Below are 21640 nucleotides of genomic sequence, written 5' to 3'. Positions count from 1 at the left end.
TGTTCCCTATTCTAAATATCCTAAAATCATGAAAATCACTGTCATGGATGAAGAGTTATTTTGTCCACAAGATTGTATGCCATATATATTATAACACATGGAGGGTGGTTCTGACAGGTAAAAAGATCAAGATTTTCGTAATAGACTAGGGGTGTTGGGTGCCTCCAATTTTTGGTTATCCAGCTAGATCAGGGGTCAGCAACCTTTCAGAAGTGGTGTGCCGAGTCTTCATTTATTCATTCTAATTTAAGGTTTCGCGTGCCGGTAATACATGTTAATGTTTTTAGAAGGGCTCTTTCTATAAGTCCATATTATATAACTAAACTAGTGTTGTATGTAAAGTAAACAAGGTTTTCAAAATGTTTAAGAAGCTTCATTTAAAATTAAATTAAAATGCTGATCTTACGCCACCGGCCCGCTCAGCCCACTGCCAGCCTGGAGTTCTGTTTACCCAGGCTGGCAGTGGGCTGAGCGGGGCCTGTGGCCAGGACTCCAAACCTGAGGGTGGGGATTCAGGGGTCAGGGCAGAGGGCTGGGTGTGGGTGAGGGTTCAGGGCAGAGGGCTGGGGTGTGGGGAGGTGCAGGGCAGAAGGCTGAGTGTGTGGGAGGGTCAGGGCAGAGGGCTGGGTGTGGGTGAGGGTTCAGGGCAGAGGGCTGGGGTGTGGGGAGGTGCAGGGCAGAAGGCTGAGTGTGTGTGGGGGATCAGGGCAGAGGGCTGGGGGGGTGGTTCAGAGGTCAGGAAAGAGGGCTGGAGGGTGTGGAGGGTGCAGGGCAGAAGGCTGGGTGTGTGGGGGGGGGTTCCAGGGTCAGGGCAGAGGGCTGGGGGTGGGGGGGTGCAGGGCAGAAGGCTGAGTGTGTGTGTGGGGTCAGGGCAGAAGGCTGGGGGTGTCGGGGGGTGCAGGGGAGAATGTTGTGGGGGGCGTCAGGACAGAGGACTGGGGTGCTCGGCTCATAGGGGTGCTCCCAGCCCCCTGCCCTGAGCGGCTCAAGGCAGGGGGCTGGAAGGGATATGCCCTGTTCCACCCCCTTCCCCAAGGCCCGATCCCTTCCTCTCTGCCTTCTCTACAGAGCTGCCTGCATGCTGCTGCTCTTCCCCCTCCCCCTCGCTAGGACCCTCAGCTGTTTGGCAAGGGAAGGAGAAGGGGAGGGGCAGGAAAGCACCACACTGGGGGAAGAAGGGCGGTGAGGGGGAAATTTGGCTGCCGCAGGACCAAGCTTCTGCCTCCTGCCCCCGCAGGGGAGAGCGGTGGGAGGGGAGGCTGAGTGGGGCTGGGACCGCGGCAGCGTGCCACTCAAAATCAGCTTGCGTGCTGTGTTTGGCATGCGTGCCATACGTTTCCAACCCTTGAGGTAGAGTGACTTTAAAACAGCCTGATTTTCTGAAAGCGCCAATCACCCACCCTCTGAAAATTAGACCTACTTAAAGTGTCTCAGGTGAAAACCAAGGCACCTAAAATCACCACTCTCTTTTGGAAATCTTGCCCAAAAAGTCATTTTTAACCAAATTTAATAGGGAAGGTTTTACTAAATAAATAATCCTCTTAGTTCATGATTTCAGTTGTATGCAGATATATGGAATTATGTGATAAAGCCAGACCAGTTAAGATTCATTAACAATCAAATAGTTATGAGATGCATTAAAACTGCTCTTCACTTTCCAGACCAAATTCTTACCAGCCCTTGGTTTCAGCAATCACACCAAAGGGTTTCACATGTAAAAGTGAGGCTTGAATTTGGTCTATTTGTAATGATAAAAACTTATGAACAAAAGCACATACACATACACCCTCTTTGCCAGGGTCCAAACCAGTGCTTGGGAAGTTTGGAATGCTAAAGAATACAGTTCAAATTATATAGATGTTTTACACAGGATAAAAATACACCACTGAGATGAGACTGGCCAAACAAACCTAACATGGAGAACTCAGTCTGCAGAATACCATGAACAGGACAATTTTATCTTTCCTGTTTATTGGTCTTCTCAAATAGATACTCCCTACTTGATAGTCTAGTCCATTCCTTCGTAGAGGCAGGCTCATGCAAACTCCTCACTTCCACCACAACCCTGCAAACTGATTATACCCTTGTGGAATCCCACTGAAGTCAATGGGCACGGGTCTGCCCTTATGAATCCCACTAACCTGGTCTTTGGGCCAGGTTCTAACATCAGGGAGAGTGAACACATAAAAAAGGTGCCACCTGACATATCAAATTACTAATTACATACTTTAAAATTCATTATACATATTTATTTTGTACTTAAAATAAAAACACAAGAATGATATTGTTTTACAACTAAGTGAGCCCACTTGACAAGTTTTATTGTCCTTAGGTCTGGTTTCCATCCCCTCTCCAACTGTTGCAGCTGTCTGGAGGTGCTTGCCTTTCACCCCTTCCTTATTCACACCTCATTCATTCAACAGGGCACTCGATTAAGGGGTGGGGGGAAATCTTAGTTTATTCTTAGCAAAGAGACATTTTTCTTCTGTCTTATTCTATCCTTAGGGGCTATAAGATTATACCAAGGGCAATGCAAAGTTTCTACATGAGGCTTTGATACAAAGTTTTCATATACCAAGGCTCATCAGTACAAGGGTTCTATATGAGGCTTTGATACAAAGTTTCATGAAAACAAAGGTCACATGTGGGTAGACTCACTACAAGGTTATATGAAGAAGCACAATGTAAAGTCATATGAAAATTATCAGAGATTTATCTACGGAAGCCCATGATTACGGAATCATGGGGGGAACTGGCTGGCTGGCCCTGCTGCTCTCCTGTTCTACAGGAACAGATCCATCACCTCTCTCCAGTGTGCCATTCAGTCGAAAAAAAAACCAAATTTTTTTTAAAAACCTCCCAAGTTCCATTTACTGCAGCAAAATGTCTTCAGAAGATCAGATAAAGCTATTGCCAGTGACATGCGCAGAATATCAACTACAAACCCATTTGGGAAGGCAGTGAGTAATTCCAAGTGGCTGAAGGCTTAGTGCAGAGAGGCAAGAGAGATGCCTGACAGCTCATATTGGGTGTCTGGGTTTTATTGCTGAGCCCACATTGTGCATAAAAGAACCTGTGGCAAGGGGTGCTAGGGAGCATCCCACCAACCCAGAGATGCAGGGAGACTGCTTGATATGTGAGAGGGATTCAGTGGGGACCAGGCCACCTTCTGTGCCGGTGTGGGGGAGGGGACTGATGCTAGATGTAATTTTTAGTGAAGGGGGGGAATCAGATTCACTCATCTATGGGTGTAACCATTGGGTAGGCTGTGGGAGTGTGGTGCCCCCTAGTGGCTGGTTCCACTTACTCACAGCCAATCAGGTTGTTCCCTTGGCTCAAGGGAGTTGGTACTTGTGGGGCTACAGGTCCAGGGTACAATCTCTGTGGCAGGGGCTATTGTAAATACAGCATTTAAAGGAGCCAATCCTGCTGCTGCTAGAGAAAACTCAGTTGCCATCTTGGAAAGCATAGGGTGCAGACATGAGCTCTGGAGCATTTCCCATTCTTTAGGGGGCATCTGCATCTTAGGGTATGGGCTTCTAGATAAGGCAACAGACTGGGTCTTGGGAGATGTAGGTTCAGTTCCTGCCTCTGCCACAGACTACCTGGGGGGCCTTGTATGAGTCACTTAATCTCTTTGGGCCTTAGTTCCCTGTCTTTAAAATGGGGATAATACTCCATCCTCTGTCTGTTTGGAGTGAGGGGACTGTCTCTTACTAGCACAATAGGCCCTCATCTAGCTGGAGCGTCCAGAAGCTACCTTCCTAATACCAGAAGGGTTTTTTTCAAACCGTATAAGCCCCCTTGCATAAAGGTGACCTGAATGAGTGGAACAAGAAGGGATCAGATGTGGTATAATCCAAAACTCACTTGTGGTTGTTTTGCTTGTCAAGTCACATTTCTGCATTTTAGTGTCCAGACTATACAGAGTCTCAGGATATTTTTATTGTTGTACTTTTTAGCTGCCTCTGCTAGTTTTAAGAGTTTTTCCTCAGCTTGTAATAATATGAGAAAATCAAATTCTCTTCCAACTTGAGAAGAAAATCAGGGGCCTGATCCTGTATTTTTTGTGGAACCAAGACTCCTGTTGAAATGTATGAGAATTCTGAGTGCATGGAGAATGTTGGATTGGGTCTGAAATGAAGGAGTGAACACAAATCCCCTTGCTGAACACCTTGAAAATCCAAAGACATTAATATAAATCCTGAGCTTTTGACTGGGGTATGGGGTATGTTTCTTCTAAGATTGCAAATAAACTGGACTGCAATAGAGAGATCAGCTGTGCCTTGATATTTTCTGACATGTCAGAGATTTGGTGGCTAACTGTGTTGTCTGACACCAGGATTACTTTTAACTTCTCTGCCGCACTGTCACCAAGCATCATCCTGCAAATGTCAATTGCAGCTGGGAGAACCAGTTTTTCCCCAGTTGTGTAAGGCTTTTTATTCTTGGCAATATGGTATGCAACTGGATACGATGCTTTTAAAGCACTTGCAGGGGTGGAGACCACATTTTTCATTGTGTTTTTTTGTTTATTAATTTCTTGTAGCTTTTGTTTGGAAAAAATCTCTGTTCTTTCCTACCAGATCACTATGTTTTGTTTCCACCTGGCCCACCCTGACTCCACCCCCTCCCTGCCCCTACTGGATCCGTCCCCAAATCCTCACTCTGGCCCCACCTCTTCCCCAGCATGCTGCGTTCCCCCTCCTCCCTCTTCCTCCCAGGCTTGCCGCAAATCAGCTGTTTCGCAGCCCAAGCACTGGAAGCCAGGAGGAGAAGCAGAACGCAGCAGTGCGCTCAGGGGAGGAGGCAGAGCAGAGGCAGAGGTGAGCTGGGCAGGGCGGGGCAGGGATCAGGGAGCTGGGCTGCCGGTGGGTGCTCAGGACCCACCAATTTTTGCCATGGATGCTCCAGCCCCAGAGGACCCAGGGAGTTAGCGCTTAAGGCTCCACTTTTGGAAAATGTGGTCAGTGGGGGAGCGGCCACTCCCCCTGCTCCCTCCCAGCTATGCTCCTGCCATTAGCGAGATGGGAGGTATGGTACCTAAATCGAGCCAGCTAAAAGCCCGACTGGTCATTTGGACAATTCTTTGATTCTCCCTAGCCTCATATTTTCTGTGAGAACATCATTCAGCCTTGAGTATTAAAGGCACTCTTTGAAACCAAATTTTCGTCTATGTGCACTGAGATTGCTCCAGAGTTCTCAACAGCTCTCTCTTGCTACATCTGATATTGGATGCAAGAAAAACAGATGGACAGCAAGAGCAACACTGGATGAGTAAAGGTAACTCTGGAAAGCTTATTTACTTTAGGTACACAGTGAAACAACACTTTGATTTCAAGTAGCCTAAATGGGTAAAGTGTAATCATTTCTTAGTAGGGCCACCCACAAGCACTAAGCAAGCATAAAGTGTTATTAAATGTGATAATTTGCTGAAAGCACAGAATTATTATAAAATCAGAGTGATGACTGATTTATCTTCAGTGTTGCAAAAATATTTTGCCCATTCTTATCAATTCCGACATGAGATTCAAGACTGTAATTGGTTTGACACTGCTTATCTAAATATTTACAGTATATCAAGCCTTTTTTTAAAGCAAATTTGTTTCTGATAAGTGAACTTTTCTTGGGAATTACTTCTGACTAATTTTAAAAGTTTTCTGGCAGCACTCCTTGATTATCACAGCTCATAGTTACATCCAAAAAATATCCACATCCTCTATTCTCCAAGGTACTGGTTTAATGCACAAGCTTTTTATTGCAGGAGATGTGGATCCAAATTTAGATGACCCCCTTTTGATTAACATATTGTTCACAGTCAGAGGGTAAGAGATTTTCCATGGTACCTTCTGCACTACACAAAACTTAAGCATAATTAAAATATCTCATAGATTCATAGCAGTCTGAATCATTTATAGGATCATACTGGTGCTGCTTTGTCTCGAAAATTTTTTATCACTGTTACATGACAAGGAGAGTCACTTTCTTCTAATTCTAAATAAGTAGAATTACCACAATCCTACATTCTCTCTGCCTCATTGAAGAGCATCTGACCAGGACTTTCTCCAGACCCATAGAATCATAGAATATCAGGGTTGGAAGAGACCTCAGGGGATCATCTAGTCCAACCCCCTGCTCAAAGAAGGACCAACCCCAACTAAATAATCCCAGCCAGGGTTTTGTCAAGCCTGACCTTAAAAACCTCTAAGGATGGAGATTCCACCACCTCCCTAGGTAACCCATTCCAGTGCTTCACCACTCTCTGAGTGAAAAAGTTTTTCCTAATATCCAACCTAGACCCGTTCCACTACAACTTGAGACCATTGCTCCTTGTTCTATCATCTGCCACCACTGAGAACAGCCTAGCTGCATCCTCCTTGGACCCCCTCCCTTTCAGGTAGTTGAAGGCTGCTATCAAATCCCCCCTCTTCTCTTCTACAGAGTAAAGAAGCCCAATTCCCTCAGCCTCTCATCATAAGTGATGTGCCCCAACCCCCTCATCATTTTCATTACCCTCCGCTGGACTCTCTCAATTTGTCCACATCCTTTCTGTAGTGGGGGGCCCAAAACTGGATGCAATACTCCATATATGGCCTGACCAGTGCAGAATAGAGGGGAATAATCACTTCTCTCTGTCTGCTGGCAATGCTCCTACTAATACAGCCCAATATGCCGTTAGCCTACTTAGCAACAAGGGCACACTGAGACTCATATCCAGCTTCTCATCCACTGTAATTCTCAGGTCTTTTTCTGCAGAACTGCCACTTAGCTAGTCGGCCCCCAACCTGTAGCAGTGCATGAGATTCTTCCATCCTAAGTGCAGGACTCTGCACTTGTCCTTGTTGAACCTCATCAGATTTCTTTAGGCCCACTCCTCCAATTTGTCTAGGTCATTCTGGATTCTAGCCCTACCCTCCAGCGTATCTACCTCACCCCCCAGTTTAGTGTCATCTATGAACTTGATGAGGGTGCAATCCATCCCATCATCCAGATCATTAATGAAGATGTTGAACAAAACTGGCCCCTGGGGCACTCCACTTGATACCAGCTGCCAACTAGACATCAAGCCGTTAATCACTACCCATTGAGCCCAATGATCTAGCCAGCTTTCTATTCACCTTATAGTCCATTCATCCAATCCATAATTCTCTAACTTGCTGGCAAGAATACTGTGGGAGACTGTATCAAAAGCTTTGCTAAAGTCAAAATATATCACATCCACTGCTTTCCTCATATCCACAGAGCCAGTTATCTCATCATAGAAGGCAATCAGGTTGGTCAGGCATGAGTTGCCCTTGGTGAATCCATGTTGACTGTTCCTGATCACCTTCCTCTCGTCCAGGTGCTTCAATATGGATTCCTTGAGGACCTGCTCCATGATTTCTCCAGGGACTGAGGTGAGGCTGACTGGTCTATAGTTCCCCAGATTCTACTTTTTCCCTTTTTTAAAGATGGGGCACTATATTTGCCTTTCTCCAGTCATCCAAGACCTCCCCCAATTGCCATGAGTTTTCAAACATAACTGCCAATGGCTCTGCAGTCACATCAGCCAACTCCCTCAGCAACCTTGGATGCATTGCATCCAGCCCCATGGACTTATGTATACCCAGCTTTTCTAAATAGTCCTTATCCTGTTCTTTCACCACTGAGGGCTGCTCACCTACCCCCCATACTGTGCTGCCCTGTGCAGCCGACTGGGAACTGACCTTGTTTGTTAAGACCGAGGCAAGAAAAGCATTGAGTACTTCAGCTTTTTCCACATCATCTGTCACTAGGTTGCCTCCCCCATTAAGGAAGGGTCCCACACTTTCCCTGACCTTCTTCTTGTTGCTAACATACCTGTAGAAACCCTTCCTGTTACTCTTAATATCCCTTGCTAGCTGCAACTCCAATTATGATGTGGCCTTCCTGATTACTCCCCTGCATGCTCGAGCAATATCTTTATACTTTTCCCTAGTCATGTGTCATAATTTCCAATTCTTGTAAACTTCCTTTTTGTGTTTAAGTTCACAGAAGATTTCTCTGTTAAGCCAAGCTGGTCGCCTGTCATATTTGCTATTCTTTCTGCACATCGGGATTGTTTGTTCCTGCATCCTCAATAAGGCTTCTTTAAAATAGAGCCAGCTCTCCTGGATTCCTTTCCCCTGCATATTAGCCACCCAGCAGATCCTGCCCATCAGTTCCCTGAGGGAGTCAAAGTCTGCTTTTCTGAAGTCCAGGATCTGTATTCTGCTGCTCTCCTTTCTTCCTTTTGTCACGATCCTGAACTCGCCCATCTCATGGTCACTGCTGCCTAGGTTGCTACCCACTTCTACTTCCCCCCAGTTATTCCCTGTTTGCGAGCAGTAGGTCAAGAGGAGCATGGTCCCTAGTTGGTTCCTCCAGCACTTGTACCAGGAAGTTGACCCCAACACTCTCCAGAAACTTCCTGGATTGTCTGTGTATTGCTGTATTGCTCTTCCAGCAGATGTCAGGATGATTGAAGTCTCCCATGAGAACCAGGGCCTGTGATCTGGAAACTTCTGTTAGTTGTCTGAAGAAAGCCTTGTCTACCTCATCCTCCTAGTCTGGTGGGCTATAGCACATGCCCACCATGACATCACCCTTGTTGTTCTTGCCTCTAAACTTAACCCAAAGATTCTCAACAGGCTTTTCTCCAGTTTCAGACTGGAGCTCTGAGCAATCATACTGCTGTCTTACATACAGTGCAACTCCTCCACCTTTTCTCCCCCGCCTGTCCTTCCTGAACAGTTATACCCATCCCATGACAGTGCTCCAGTCATGTGACTTACCCCACCAAGTCTCTGTTATTACAATCACATCACAGTTCCTCGACTGGGCCAGGATTTCCAATTCTTCCTGCTTGTTCCTGCGTTCGTGTACAGGCACCTAACATAACAAGCCGATTGTCCTACTTTCTCAGTATGAATCAGGAGGTCTCCCCTGTTGGACCCTCCTTCTTGTGTTTTCCCCCCAGTATCCCACTTACCTCTAGGCTTAGGTTTCCATCCCCCAGCGAGCCTAGTTTAAAGCCCTCCTCACTAGGTTAGCAAGCCTGCCTGCGAAGATGCTCTTCCCTCTTTTCGTTAGATGGATTCCAATTCTTCCTAGCAATCCTTCTTCCTGGAACAGCATCTCCTGGCCGAAGAATCCAAAGCCCTCTCTCCAACACCATCTGTGCAACCACACATTTACCTCCACAATTCGATGGTCCCACCCAGGCCTTTTCCTCAAACTCCTTTATTCTTCTTCCCAGAGCCACGTAGTCTGCAGTGACCCACTCAAAGTCATTCCTGGCAGTATGATTGGTGCCCACATGGAGAAATAGGAAGAGGTAGCCGTCTGAGGGCTTATTCAGTCTCAGCAAACACTCCGTCACATCCTGAATTCTGACTTCAGGCAAGCAGCACACTTCTCGAGTTTCCCCGTCTGGACGGCAGATGGATGACTCCATCCCCCTTAGGAGGGAGTCCCCGACTATCACCACCCATCTCCTTCTCTTGGGATCCATCCTACCTGGCTTCCTGATACAGACTGAAAGATGTCCCCACAGGACCAATCCCTTAGGGGATCAAACCAATTAAGAGTTGAGGAGAATAATGACTATATTTTTCAGTGGCCAAACCAGAAAAAAAAACTGGTTCCTTGCAAACTGGAACTGAATTTGTTTTGGTTTTTCCTTGTCAAAATGAGAAAAAAAATTTTTTTTGTTCGAGTGAACAGAACATTTCAAAAGTTGTTTCGAATGGACATTTTCTAAACAAATGTTGTTTCAAAATGACATTTCATTTGCAAAATATCATTTTGAAAGGATGCGTCAAAATGGTTTATCCTGAAAATGTTGGGGGAAAAAAACCCATCCTGACTTTTTTTCCAGTTGAAAGTCTTTGCCAAATTTAACCCAAATTCCCAAACTTGCCAATATAATGAAAAGTGTGAATTATTTTTTACATAGGGATGTGTGAACCTGTACAAGACAGAAGAGGAAAGCCCAAATTTCAGCCACAATCTTGAACAACTCCCTTTTCTGCTCCAATACGTCTGTTAGTCTATAAGGTGCCATAGGACTCTTTGCTGCTTTTATAGATTGAGATAGTATCTCAAACTCCTCCCCAACCCCCAAGAGGCCTGTTGGTTTCACTTAGCTAACATTCTTCTACCGTTTGCAGCAAAGGTTTGGCCATATATGCTGGCTCAGTTGCTATCTTAGTCCCAATGAGTTCTGGGGCTTCCCAGTAGCCACAGGGATGGGAGAGCACAATGCATTCTAGGACACATAAGATCTAGGGCATGCTGAGATATTAAGTTTAAAAATAGCCATAATACAACATTGACAGTCAGCATTGACAGAGACACACCCTGGTCCAAAGTTCTCCCTTGCTTTAGGGCATAAAGCTGTCTTAATGCAGGCTATGCCGTGCACAGGCTAACATGCTGCAGGACTGAGCTCCACAGTGATTTTCTGTGCAGGAACATGTGGCAGTGGATATGAGCAGGATGAGGACATGATGCTGTTTGAGCAGTAAGCCACATCCCCTTCTTCCCCTGTACTATGCAGTAGCTGCCACAGTCCACATACCTGAGAGCTGCTATGGGATTGGGTGGATGCGTCTGTTTGCCTACAGAGTATAGTTCATGCAGATAGCTATGGAAACGTTTGGACTAAGACCCAGGTCTCCTGATACCAAGTCACATGCTTTATGTTACCCCAGGCTTCATTCCATGGGGTCACTGTGAAGCTTCACAAAATTAGAGAAATTCAGATAAACACCTAAACTTATCAAAGCTTATGTGAGCCAAACCTTTGAACCTCTTGAACTTTGTCCATCATTATTTTCTAACTAGAATACTTGGTCCTGTGGTTACTTAGACTCAGATAAACACTTCCCCTTACCTAGGCGATTTTATACACTTATATGTTGAATCACAAAAGGAGAGTTGTCTCCAAATGTTTTAATGATTAAATTGTTAGTATAACTGAAATTGTGTAGCAAACTATAAAGTGTTTTGGTCAATCCATTTTGTGGTCTTTAGCAATGTCCTATTCAGGGCTTCTTCCTTGCAAGCACAGGTTGTACAACATATTGATTTTCTGCAAGTCACATACCTATGAAGTCCTGGATTAAACAGCAAAATATATTTAGTTGCACTGCTTTGAAAAACAGTTGTTCATATAAGAGCTCGTTTCAAGCCTGGGTAGCATTGAAAACATTTAAATGTGAAATGGAGAATTCAGTGAGCTATGAACTTAATATTCATTACCCTGGCATTTCAGGATCTATAGGAGCTGTAACTTTAGTACATCTTTGGATACATATTTTATATGATAGCAAATAGCTGTTAAATATAAGCAGAAGAGGACAAAATCCACTCAGAAGGAATCATTCATAAATAATGTTTTCACGTAGACAAGTGAGAAAAAGAGGTCATGTTGGGATTACCCAATCAATAATTCATGTGGTTAATGACTGAATTATCACATCAAGCATAATGAGTGGGCATTTTAAAATGAACAATAAAGCTTTATTTTACTGTGATAATCTAAACCATCTAAGTATGAGAATCATCTTTAAAGCACTGCAGATAGCTTAACAATACTTACATCACTTTCATGGCCTTCTCGCAGATTGTACGTGAGATCATGCTGAATGTCTTCTACAAATTTGTGAGCATACTCTGGGTAAAGATCGAGCACTTCAAAGAGTCCTTTGAGGATAATGCATTGGAGGTCACAGTAGGTTAGAGCTTTAACATCTGCATTTGTTTTAATAACTTGGTCCTTAATTGAGAGGTTTGCTCCAATTAAATCTCCTTTACCTAAAGAAAAATATGAAAGTTATTTCAAAAGAATAAATACTTGACTCTTCTGCTGAAACTTAAAGGTCCATTTAATGTTAACTGCTAAAACTTAAAAGCCTGCTGCTGCTACTGCACAATTTCATTCCTAACATTTTAAAGACATCCATGATCTGATATTTAAAAGCTTTCCCGATTTTTGCAGGTGCAATATTACATCTGCACCTACAATTGGTGGAAGGTACAAATGATAATATCCAGATGTGTAACTACCTTCTTGAAGGGAGCAATATAGTAATTAGCAATACAAATTAAGTATTTTCATCAGCAATTAGTGACAGGTGCAATTTTGTGTCTGAAAAAGTAGAGGTTCATTCACAGACCCTCTGTTAGAAAGAAGTAAAATTGACAAAAGTATTTGTAATAAAAAAAGATGGCTCTAAGGAAGGGTTCTTTTATATATATATAGTTTACTTAAAATGTGCATAGTGAATGATTTGCAATGTATGGTGGCTATGTGTCATTGTATACCTTACCGGTGTATTGTTGCAAAACTGGGGATTCAGTTAAACAAAATTCCTGACTGTCAATAAAAAAACCAAATTGATTCTCAAGCCATTATACCTTCAGATATAGGCACAACTGCCTTTGAGTCGCACATGTATTAAAGGGCACAACTTATCCTGAGAGCATGGAAATTTTATGGTGAAATGTTCAGAATTATTTGTACTATAAGTAAAAGACAGTATTTCAAATTCGAAATGCCATTCAGTTGGTAATTCCAAATGCATATTGCACTGAAACGCTTAACTTAAAAGTTTAAAAAAAACCCATCCCACTAGAAGTTGCTTAAAGCTTTCTATTGCTACTGCATCTTCACTGTAAAGATCGAGATGTTACAATATTTTGCTTTCACAAGTACCTACAGTAAACCCAGTAGGGACTGATCCACATTTACATAAGATTATGTTATACGGCTCTGACAGCATAAAAGGGCCCTAAATGCATTTTAAGAATGGAGTAAAGTGCCCTTAGTGTAAATGGTAATCAGGACCAATTGTGTTTATTATCAGAATGGTAAACATAATAGAAGATACAACACACCAATGCAAATATTTTGCTATGATTTCACTGCATTATGTTCTAATGGCAACAATATAAACTAAGCAAACTGATATGTTGACTTTGTGACTGATATCGCCAGCTTTTCAGACTAGATTTTCCTGGTTATATTCCTGAGAGGGCAGGCAAGGTGTTCCAGTGGCAGCTATATAAATAAGGACACTAGTTAAAAAGCTATTCTGAATTTACCAAAACTGCTTTCAAATATACTAATCGGAAATTCTTCAGGTGTGTGAACATTTTAGTATGATGAATCTATAAACCATCTGGACTAGATCTCATAGTTTAGGACTTTTAAATATAATAATAATAATACCAGCTGGGAAAAAAAGTACAATTTATCTTACAAGATTACTATATATTCCTTTTCAAGAGCAAACATTGTAGACAGAATGCATAAGACACAACTGTCACAAAAATAAAACGAGCAAGTGCAGGGTACACCAACATTTGCCATTTAAACAGATATCATATAAGTCAGTCTAAGCAGCTCTTCTCTTTTCTGACTGGAGAACAGACTTGCTTGTGTGGATTTATGTGGAGACATCTGTTTGACAATATCTCTCTGTCATTGCAGCCTTATTCACAAATTAATTTGGTTGATGGAATGATTTTTTGCCCCCAAACATTTCTGGCTAACCTTTTAAAACATAAATCTAAGACGTATATTTAAACAGCATGTCATTTCAGTATTAAAATATTTTTCTTTACTTAAAGATTCCATATTCATGATTATAAACTGATAATATCAAGAGGAACCAAAATAAATAGCTATATTGTATTAAATTATCTACTGTTGTATTAACTGTATTGTATTGCTAATGAAAATGTATCAACAAACTCGAAGACCACTCTATTGGAATTACAAGTAGAGTATAAATTATAGGCCATAATTTATAAATTAGACCAGACAATAATCCACTGTTTTACTAATGAATTTGTCTCCTGGATTACTTCACATCAACAGAGTATATTCTCATTCCAGCAATTAGGTTTGATGTATACATCTGCTATTAGTGTTAATCAGACTTAATTGAGGAAGTTCCCATTCACTGTGATGAAACTTTCATCCACGCGGTTATAACTCTGTTTTCTAATTATGATTTCATACAGAAATCCTCTAATCCTTTGGTGTTGTCTCTATTGTGCAAAGTTTTGATTAATATTTTCAGAAATTCCTAAGAATGGAAGCACTAATGATACCTTAATTCCACTCTGGGCAACTCTTGACCTTTTGTTATATTTAAGCTTATCATTTCTCTACACGTTATTTTATAGCATTGGTTTAGCTCAGCCAATAAATGCTAGCTATTTTTAAACTTCCTAATTACAAATGAGTAATGTCCGGCGTGGCTTGGATTCTCAATTTAATGGAATTAAAGGGTTATAAAACAAACAAAAAGAAATGTATTATAGTTATTTTCTTGAAAATACCTAACCCCTAAATGTACATTAGTCATAAAGGAAATTCAATTATAAAGACTAGAGATCAGTAATGTCAAGAGTCTAACACAGTCCAAAAAAATAGCAAGTAAAGCAGAAACTAAATATTGGTTGTATTGTATGACTATTCAAGGCTGGGACACTTAGAAATGTAAGAATATATTCTAAAATTACAAAAGGGGCTTAACAACCTGCATTAAATAATACTTAGCACTTGTAGCACCTTTCATCTGGAGATATCAAAGTGCTTTACAAACACTGAACTAGAGAAATCTGATGGGTCTGATCCAAAATCCACACTAGTCAATGGAAGTCTTCTCATTGACTTTAATGGGCATTGGATTGGGCCTCATTACTGCAATTACTTGAGACATGAGGTGGTTAACAGGTGATTTGTCCATGGACATATAGCAAACCAGTGGCTGATCCTAGAATAGAACCTATTTCCACTCTCTGTTCTAGCTATTAGCGTCCCTGAAAGCTGATAGCAAGACTCTTTTTAACTCCATAGCCTTACTAGAAATGGGTCAGGGTACACAGTGTTACACTGATTTGGGTTAGGGTTAGGCCATGACTTTAGGTTTGGGTTTAAAGCTGAATTATTCCTGTGGGTTGGTGCCAACATCTTGAGAACTGTTTTTTTGAGATTTTTGCCTCGAACAATGCATTATTGTAAGATCACCATTCATGCGATTTGGGCCTCTTCTGAACTAAAAATAGGTCCCTTCAAGTCTTGAATCTAACTCAGAACGAAAACCTTAGGGATATTGTGTGTTGCATGTAGAGTAGATCTAGGGACCTGGTTTTGGCTCATCTTTCATCAATATTGCTAGGACACGCTCATCTATCAGTTAGCAGTGGTCTAAGTGTTATCTGGAGATATTTGTTTATCTTTGTTAACATTTAACTTTACAGTATTGTCTGCATTAGAAGACTATTCATTTTCTTGGAAGATGTTAAACATTAACCTACCAAGAATTGCCAGCACCATGCTATCTTTCAGTACTTCCATGGAACCTGAGCACACAAAATAGATAGCCTGCAAGGCATCTCCCTGCCTGAGAAGGTACTCCCCAGGAGCACAAAAGGAGGTTTTGATATGCAGAGACAGAGACCTGAGGCAACCACGACTGGCACACTCAAAAAGGGACAGCTGCAGAATCTCCTTGTTCAAGTGCATGGTGATGTCTGAACGCAGCTCATCTGGAAAGTCTTTTAAAAGCTGTCCAAAAAGGGAAAATGAGATTGATGTTAAGTGTAAAATAATTTATTTTACTTTTTGCATACTGGATCTGAGTTACTAGCAATGTACACAATGCCTTTATGCTTAGGTTTTCTCTTATGCATTTATGTTTAAAGTAAAATACACACTATAGAGGGCCAAATCTTGTCCTTAGTTAATTCTTACTGAGTCCTTACACAAATAAGCACCCATTGATTTCAGGGACACTTTATAATATATTAAAGGTTTTTTGGTAATTAAAAATGCATTTGTACTACAAGTTTACCTTGTACACAAAACCCACACACAATTCTTGCAGCTTTTTGATAGAAGAAAATAGACTATTTTGTATAGCTTGTATGTTCTTTGTGGCAACAATGCCTAGCACAATGACTCCAACTAGAAATAAAACAACAAATAATTCATGCCAGGCCTATATGGCATGAGCAGAAACAAGTAATGATAATTTTGTTGAGTTGCAATAGAGTCCTCTTAAAATGTTCATATCATGTATCGTGTGAATGTGAGATAGACATTTTAAATAGGAAGCTGCAAATCATTGCTGCGAAGGAAAGGAAAGGTCTATCAATGTATTTCCATTTAAACTGTATTTGCTGTTTTAATCATGGAGTTTTACCCTCAATATCACACTCATCCCAGCCTGCCCAAGGAACCCTAACTGCAAACACTGTTACTGTGGTCCAAATCCTGAGATCCTTAATTAACCCTTATTCAGGCCTATATTGCCCACTTCTGTGGTAAAACCCATGGTAGTGGTTATGGGGGATCAAACCTCCATAAGGTTCCCCCTTGCAGAGTTCCCTCTATGATGTTACATTGGACGTTTGGGGGAAAAAGGGATGGTGATGAGGTGGAATGAGGTGCATGTACAGCACAAAACCCTGGTGAAGGCAAAGGGTGGATATTTCTTCCTAGTTTTTCCTCAGTCCTAATTCAGGCAAGCTCCCATTGTAGTTTTGAGCCAGGTTCTGATGTCACTTATGTCAGTTTCTCAGCAGATCTAGTGCAGAAGAGGAAAATTAGTAAGTACATGTTTCTGCTCATAGATGCTTTTTTCATATAAGGGCAACATAAAATTGATAAAACATTATCTTTCTTCCACCAAGGCACCGCAAGAATGGTTTTTTTGGCGGGGGGTGGGGGGCGGAGACACAATAAAGTGCTTAAGTAACTTTTTGAAAGTCAATAGGAAGAAGTAACTGGCATTTGTTCCTCTGAAAATTTCCCAGTATGTGCCTAAGTCATTTAGCACTGGTGAAAACCCCACCCCTTGCGTTTTCTGTATGCACCAGAAAAGAAAACTTCAAAAGGAATGTTCTGAAACCAAAATCGTCACATTTATTTCTGTATTGTTTCTGGAGACTATTGAGTTTTATAACGACACATAATGAAAATGAAATGTTCAACAGGAATGGTTTGTTCAAACAAGCATTGGGCCAAGGAAAGTCATTATGTCCTATGGAGTAAAATAATTATATATGACTCAACTAAATTATTTAAGAAACCACCAGAGTTCTCTCTCCAACTTTCACACTCATGTTACTCTTCTTCAGTAATTAGTTAACATTCAAAAATATGTAAGTAGTAATAAGTATATTTTAGATTCAGACAGTGCCTTTCAGCCTAAAGGATCCAATCATGTTTCACAACCTCTATATACACAACATTCAGGAAATGCAGCCACCTATGTACAAAAGGTTGCAAACAGTGAAGAGAAGGTAAGGATGGAGGAAGTAGTAATTTCGGTTAGGGACGGGGAAGAAATCTCTCTCTTAGGAAAAGTGCCATGGATACTTTAACATTTGGTGCAAGACAGAAACTCCTCTGTTTTAGGGCATTATCAAAAAGACCCCTGCTGAATCGTACTTCAGTACTTCCAAATTATGGTGGGCTTAGGTGGCCCTGATGAAATTTGAATTTCTAGTTTCAGGGAGTCTGATATTCCCAAACAGATGGTTCAACAACCTACATATCCCCTCTGGGATAACAAACTCAGCTTTATTCCTTATGCACATTCTTTCTGATGTGTGACTTCACATATTTCAGAATAAAACCATCTTAACTAAAAAAACCAATCAGAACAAATCTAAGAAGCCAATGGAAGCCATGCTTTGATTATTACCTCATTGGAATCTATTCCATTATTGACAGACCAGGTGGTTTGGAAATATTCAAGCATCCTCTGCTTTAACTGCTGTGGCAGGTGATGGACCCGTATAAAGTCCTTTAGATCCTTGGTTCTTGTGTGATAAAGGGACCATCTGGAGTACATCCTCTGAATTATAGCAGTCACATTTCCGAACACCAAGGCATGCATCAAAGCTGAGGAGAACAGAAATTATGTACAATGGGATGCAGTGACTTTGCAGATTATGGTTAAAATACAATATAGAAAATATTAGGGCAATTTTCACAGAATCCAAGCTTTCACTTATAAATAGGCAAAATTAAGTTTTAAAGCAGCACTTTAATGATAAAACTCTTAAGTAAATATAGCTACTCTGATAGCATGTTAACCAAACCAGAGAGGAGAGAGACATGGCATTTCAGAAGTTTTTTTTTTTTTCCTTTTTTGGTACAAATCTATAAAATTAGGTCAGAATGGATGCTGATGTGCTGTTATCTGACTAGAGATTAAAACCAAACTCAGGAAATAAATTTGTTTTCAAAGCCATTTAGAAACTTTACAATAAAACATCAGCATACTACAACTGTACATTACTTATTACTTATTCAAGATCAGGTTAATATTAAAAGAACCTGGGCTAAAGACTGGCTTGCTGGGTGAGGAGCCCTTCTACTTTGAGTATGACTAAAAAGGGTGACCAAATTTCTTTATATCTATCCTCTTTTTGGAATTTCTCTCGTGTAGATACTTGGTGTGAAATCTTTGGTGTGAATGGTTTTGGTGGCCTTCGTGATTCAGCTGGAGCTGGTGGAGATAGCAATGTCATCTGGGTGCACCTCTGGCCCTGTCTGGGCAGGACATCTCACAAGAATAGGATAAAGGTGGTCTGGGGTCCCAGGAGATGGTGGAAATAGCAGCCATGATGGTGAAACTGATGTCAGTAGCCAATTTTTCTCATTCTTTAACGGACCTCAAAATGGACTGCTAGTTGGAACAGCCCATCTGCTCATTATTTTGTCCACCAGTTAGGCCTAATTTCCAACATACCAATTTTGGCTCACTGATTTCTGGTCCCACACTTGTTTACCAGGCATGCTCTTAACACAGTCATTGAGTTTTATCAGTAGGCCTTTCTAGCTATGTCTACATGTGTCCATGCACATGGTTGTGCCATAACCCCCCTATTGTTCACATCTGAACTCCAGAACCACACGTCTGCAGGCAAGTGGAGGGTGAATAAGCTACCATGCCTGTGGGGTGTGCATAAGTACACAGCTCAGGCTGTGGCACAGCCTCATACCCATGCCACTCTGAACTGTGGTTGGGAGCAAGGGGCATGTACCAGGTCTCCAGTTTCAGTAATCCTCCACCCCTATTCCCACAATGCACTGAACTCTTTTCTTCCTCACCTTTACTCAAACTGCAAAGATTCCAGTCCCCTCATTTTCTTTGGTAACAGTGAGGCACACTGACCACATCAGAACAGCTTTTAGCTGCACTGTTTTGATCAGTACAAGTGAATATGGATCCTGCTCTGAGAGCAGCTGCCTAGCCTGCCAATACACCTGCATGCTGATCAATCTGTGATCAGAGTACACCATCCTCCATGACTTCCTGGAGCAGCAGGAACATATAACTGTACTGGTGAAATTTTAGAGAGGCTGGGGCAGGAGAGCATTGAGCGGGCTCTGTCCTAGTAGCTGAAACGCATCAAGCAATTGAGGATCCTGTACAAGAAGGCAAACAACTCCAGTAGTTGCTCCAGATGGACTTCTTGTACATGCTCCTTCTACGACAAACTGGGCCAGGTGCTGTCAAGGGTTCCCACCACAAAGCTTCAGTGGCTCAAGACCCCCTCCTCAACCCCATCAGCCTTATCATTTGACAGATGGTGAGGAGGCAGCAGGGAACACAGAGGATGCTCTGGATAATCCAGAGGATGAGGTGCATGTGATTTTCCTCCTCTACCTGGAGTAGCCAGTTAAGGAAGGTTCTGCCCCTTCCCCCCTACCCTGTGATTCTGAGGGCCTCAAACTGCAGTAGGAACTAGAACCCAAGGCTAACAAGTTAAAAGTCCTCCCCACCAATATCTCCTCTTGCTCTGGTGCTAAATTCCTGATTTTAAGACCAGCCCCCCACTCTCCTGCAACACTTGCATGGTCCCCAAGCATGGAAAAGCTATAAACAACTAGTTTTACTGATTTCTGATGAGCCAGTATTATACATTTGACAGAAACTATGTCTGAAAAAAACAGATTATTAAAGAAAAATCATTGTGCCCATTGTCTGTGTGTTTTTTGGCCAGCACCCAGGCAGCGATGATCCTAAGGACACAGACCAGGAGAAGGGATGGGGTGGTTTAGAAAAGTCCTGGTTGGGGATGTGATGACAACTGTAGAAAACCTATAGTTGTCTGTCTGAAGTTTGTAATGGCTGTCCTTCATCCCTTGGAAGATAACTGCTTTAGTATTTCTATCACCTCCCCCTGCCTGATCTTACCCTTCCCTTAGAAACGGGAGCTGTGTGGAATAGAGAACAGGGGACTGGTGGCAGAGTAAGGGTAGGCAATCTATGGCACAGGTGCCGAAGGCGGCACGCAAGCCGATTTTCAGTGGCACTCACACTGCCTGGGTCCTGGGCACCAGTCTGGAGGGCTCTGCATTTTAATATAATTTTAAATGAAGCTTCTTAAACATTTTTAAAACCTTATTTACTTTACATACAACAATAGTTTAGTTATATATTATAGATTTAAACTAAAAACATTAAAATGTATTACTTGCACACGGAACCTTAAATTAGAGTGAATAAATGAAGACTCAGCACACCACTTCTGAAAGGTTGCTGACCCCTGTGGTAGAGAGTGTCCAGGAAGGGAATATTCTGGTTGTCTGAGAAAAAATGTAATCACAGCAGTCCTTTCTTCTTTGTGTAAGCAGGGGAATGGTCCCACTATTGTGGGGAACTTTCCTGGCTTATACACTACCCCGGTGGCATGGGCTAGCAAAAGGATCTGAGTCCTCGCTCCCACTTCCTTTACCCAGAGGCCTGCCTGACCTCAAGGGCTCCCCTTCCACTCTCCTGTGTGGCAGAGTCCTCGTAACCCCAACAAGGCTGGGCCCAGGATTCCTGGGGTGCTTGACCCCCCAACCTTGTAACCAGGAGGAGCCTTCAGGACTCCTGGGACCATACCCTCCCCTCTGGCTCCTGAAACCCCTCACAGAGGCCCCCCTGAGCATCTGCCATTACCCAATGATTAAATGACCTTTTCTTTCACCACCTTCCCCTAATCTTGAGCAGTTTTAACCTTAGTAGCTCCACAAACAACTGCTATATGCAGGCAACAATGCTGACAAAGAAAGGTTAAAGAAAAGAATGTTTGCACACCCACAAAGCAAATGTTGATGAGGTCATTAAAAGAGATTAAGTGCTCCAAATAGCAGAGGTTTGTAAACAAGTGTGATTAGGGAATTCAGAAGCATTACAGCTCAGCAGCCACCCTCTACAGCACAGTCCCAACCCTCTGGCCTGTCTACACTACAGAGTTAGGTTGACATACGGCAGCTTAAATTGACCTAACTCTGCAAGTGTCTATGATAAAATGTCTCTCCCGTCAATGTAACTCACCCACTACACTAACTTAATGACTCCATCTCCACAAGAGGTGTGGAATCAATTTCGATGTACTTAGGCTGCCAGAGCATCAGTATAGACACTGCATTGTTTACATCGACTGTTGCTGCCTTTCAGAAGCCATGCTGCAATGTCCCACACTGACTTAAATCGGTGCAAGCAATGTCTCATACTGACACAAGGAGAATAGTGTGGACATGGAAAAGTGATTTAATTATTGTGGCTGTACATCAGTGTAATTTAGGTCAACATAATACTGTAGTGTAGACATATCC

General features: G+C 42.2%; 1 protein-coding gene across 1 annotated transcript in view; it reads right to left on the bottom strand.

The window, feature by feature from the left end:
* KCNH8 (potassium voltage-gated channel subfamily H member 8) overlaps window positions 1-21640 on the bottom strand; it is a 360755-nt gene that overhangs the window by 53819 nt on the left and 285296 nt on the right. Inside the window, exons 9-11 of the mRNA XM_030550923.1 lie at window positions 17727-17926; window positions 15334-15583; window positions 11603-11817 (exon numbers count right to left, since the gene is read on the bottom strand). Coding sequence (XP_030406783.1) covers window positions 11603-11817; window positions 15334-15583; window positions 17727-17926 — 665 coding nt within the window. The remainder of the gene's footprint in view (window positions 1-11602; window positions 11818-15333; window positions 15584-17726; window positions 17927-21640) is intronic.

Source organism: Gopherus evgoodei, chromosome 2 (genome assembly GCF_007399415.2).
Source record: "Gopherus evgoodei ecotype Sinaloan lineage chromosome 2, rGopEvg1_v1.p, whole genome shotgun sequence".
In the NCBI taxonomy this organism is placed as follows: Eukaryota; Metazoa; Chordata; order Testudines; family Testudinidae; genus Gopherus; species Gopherus evgoodei.
This window is presented reverse-complemented; position numbering and strand designations above follow the sequence as displayed.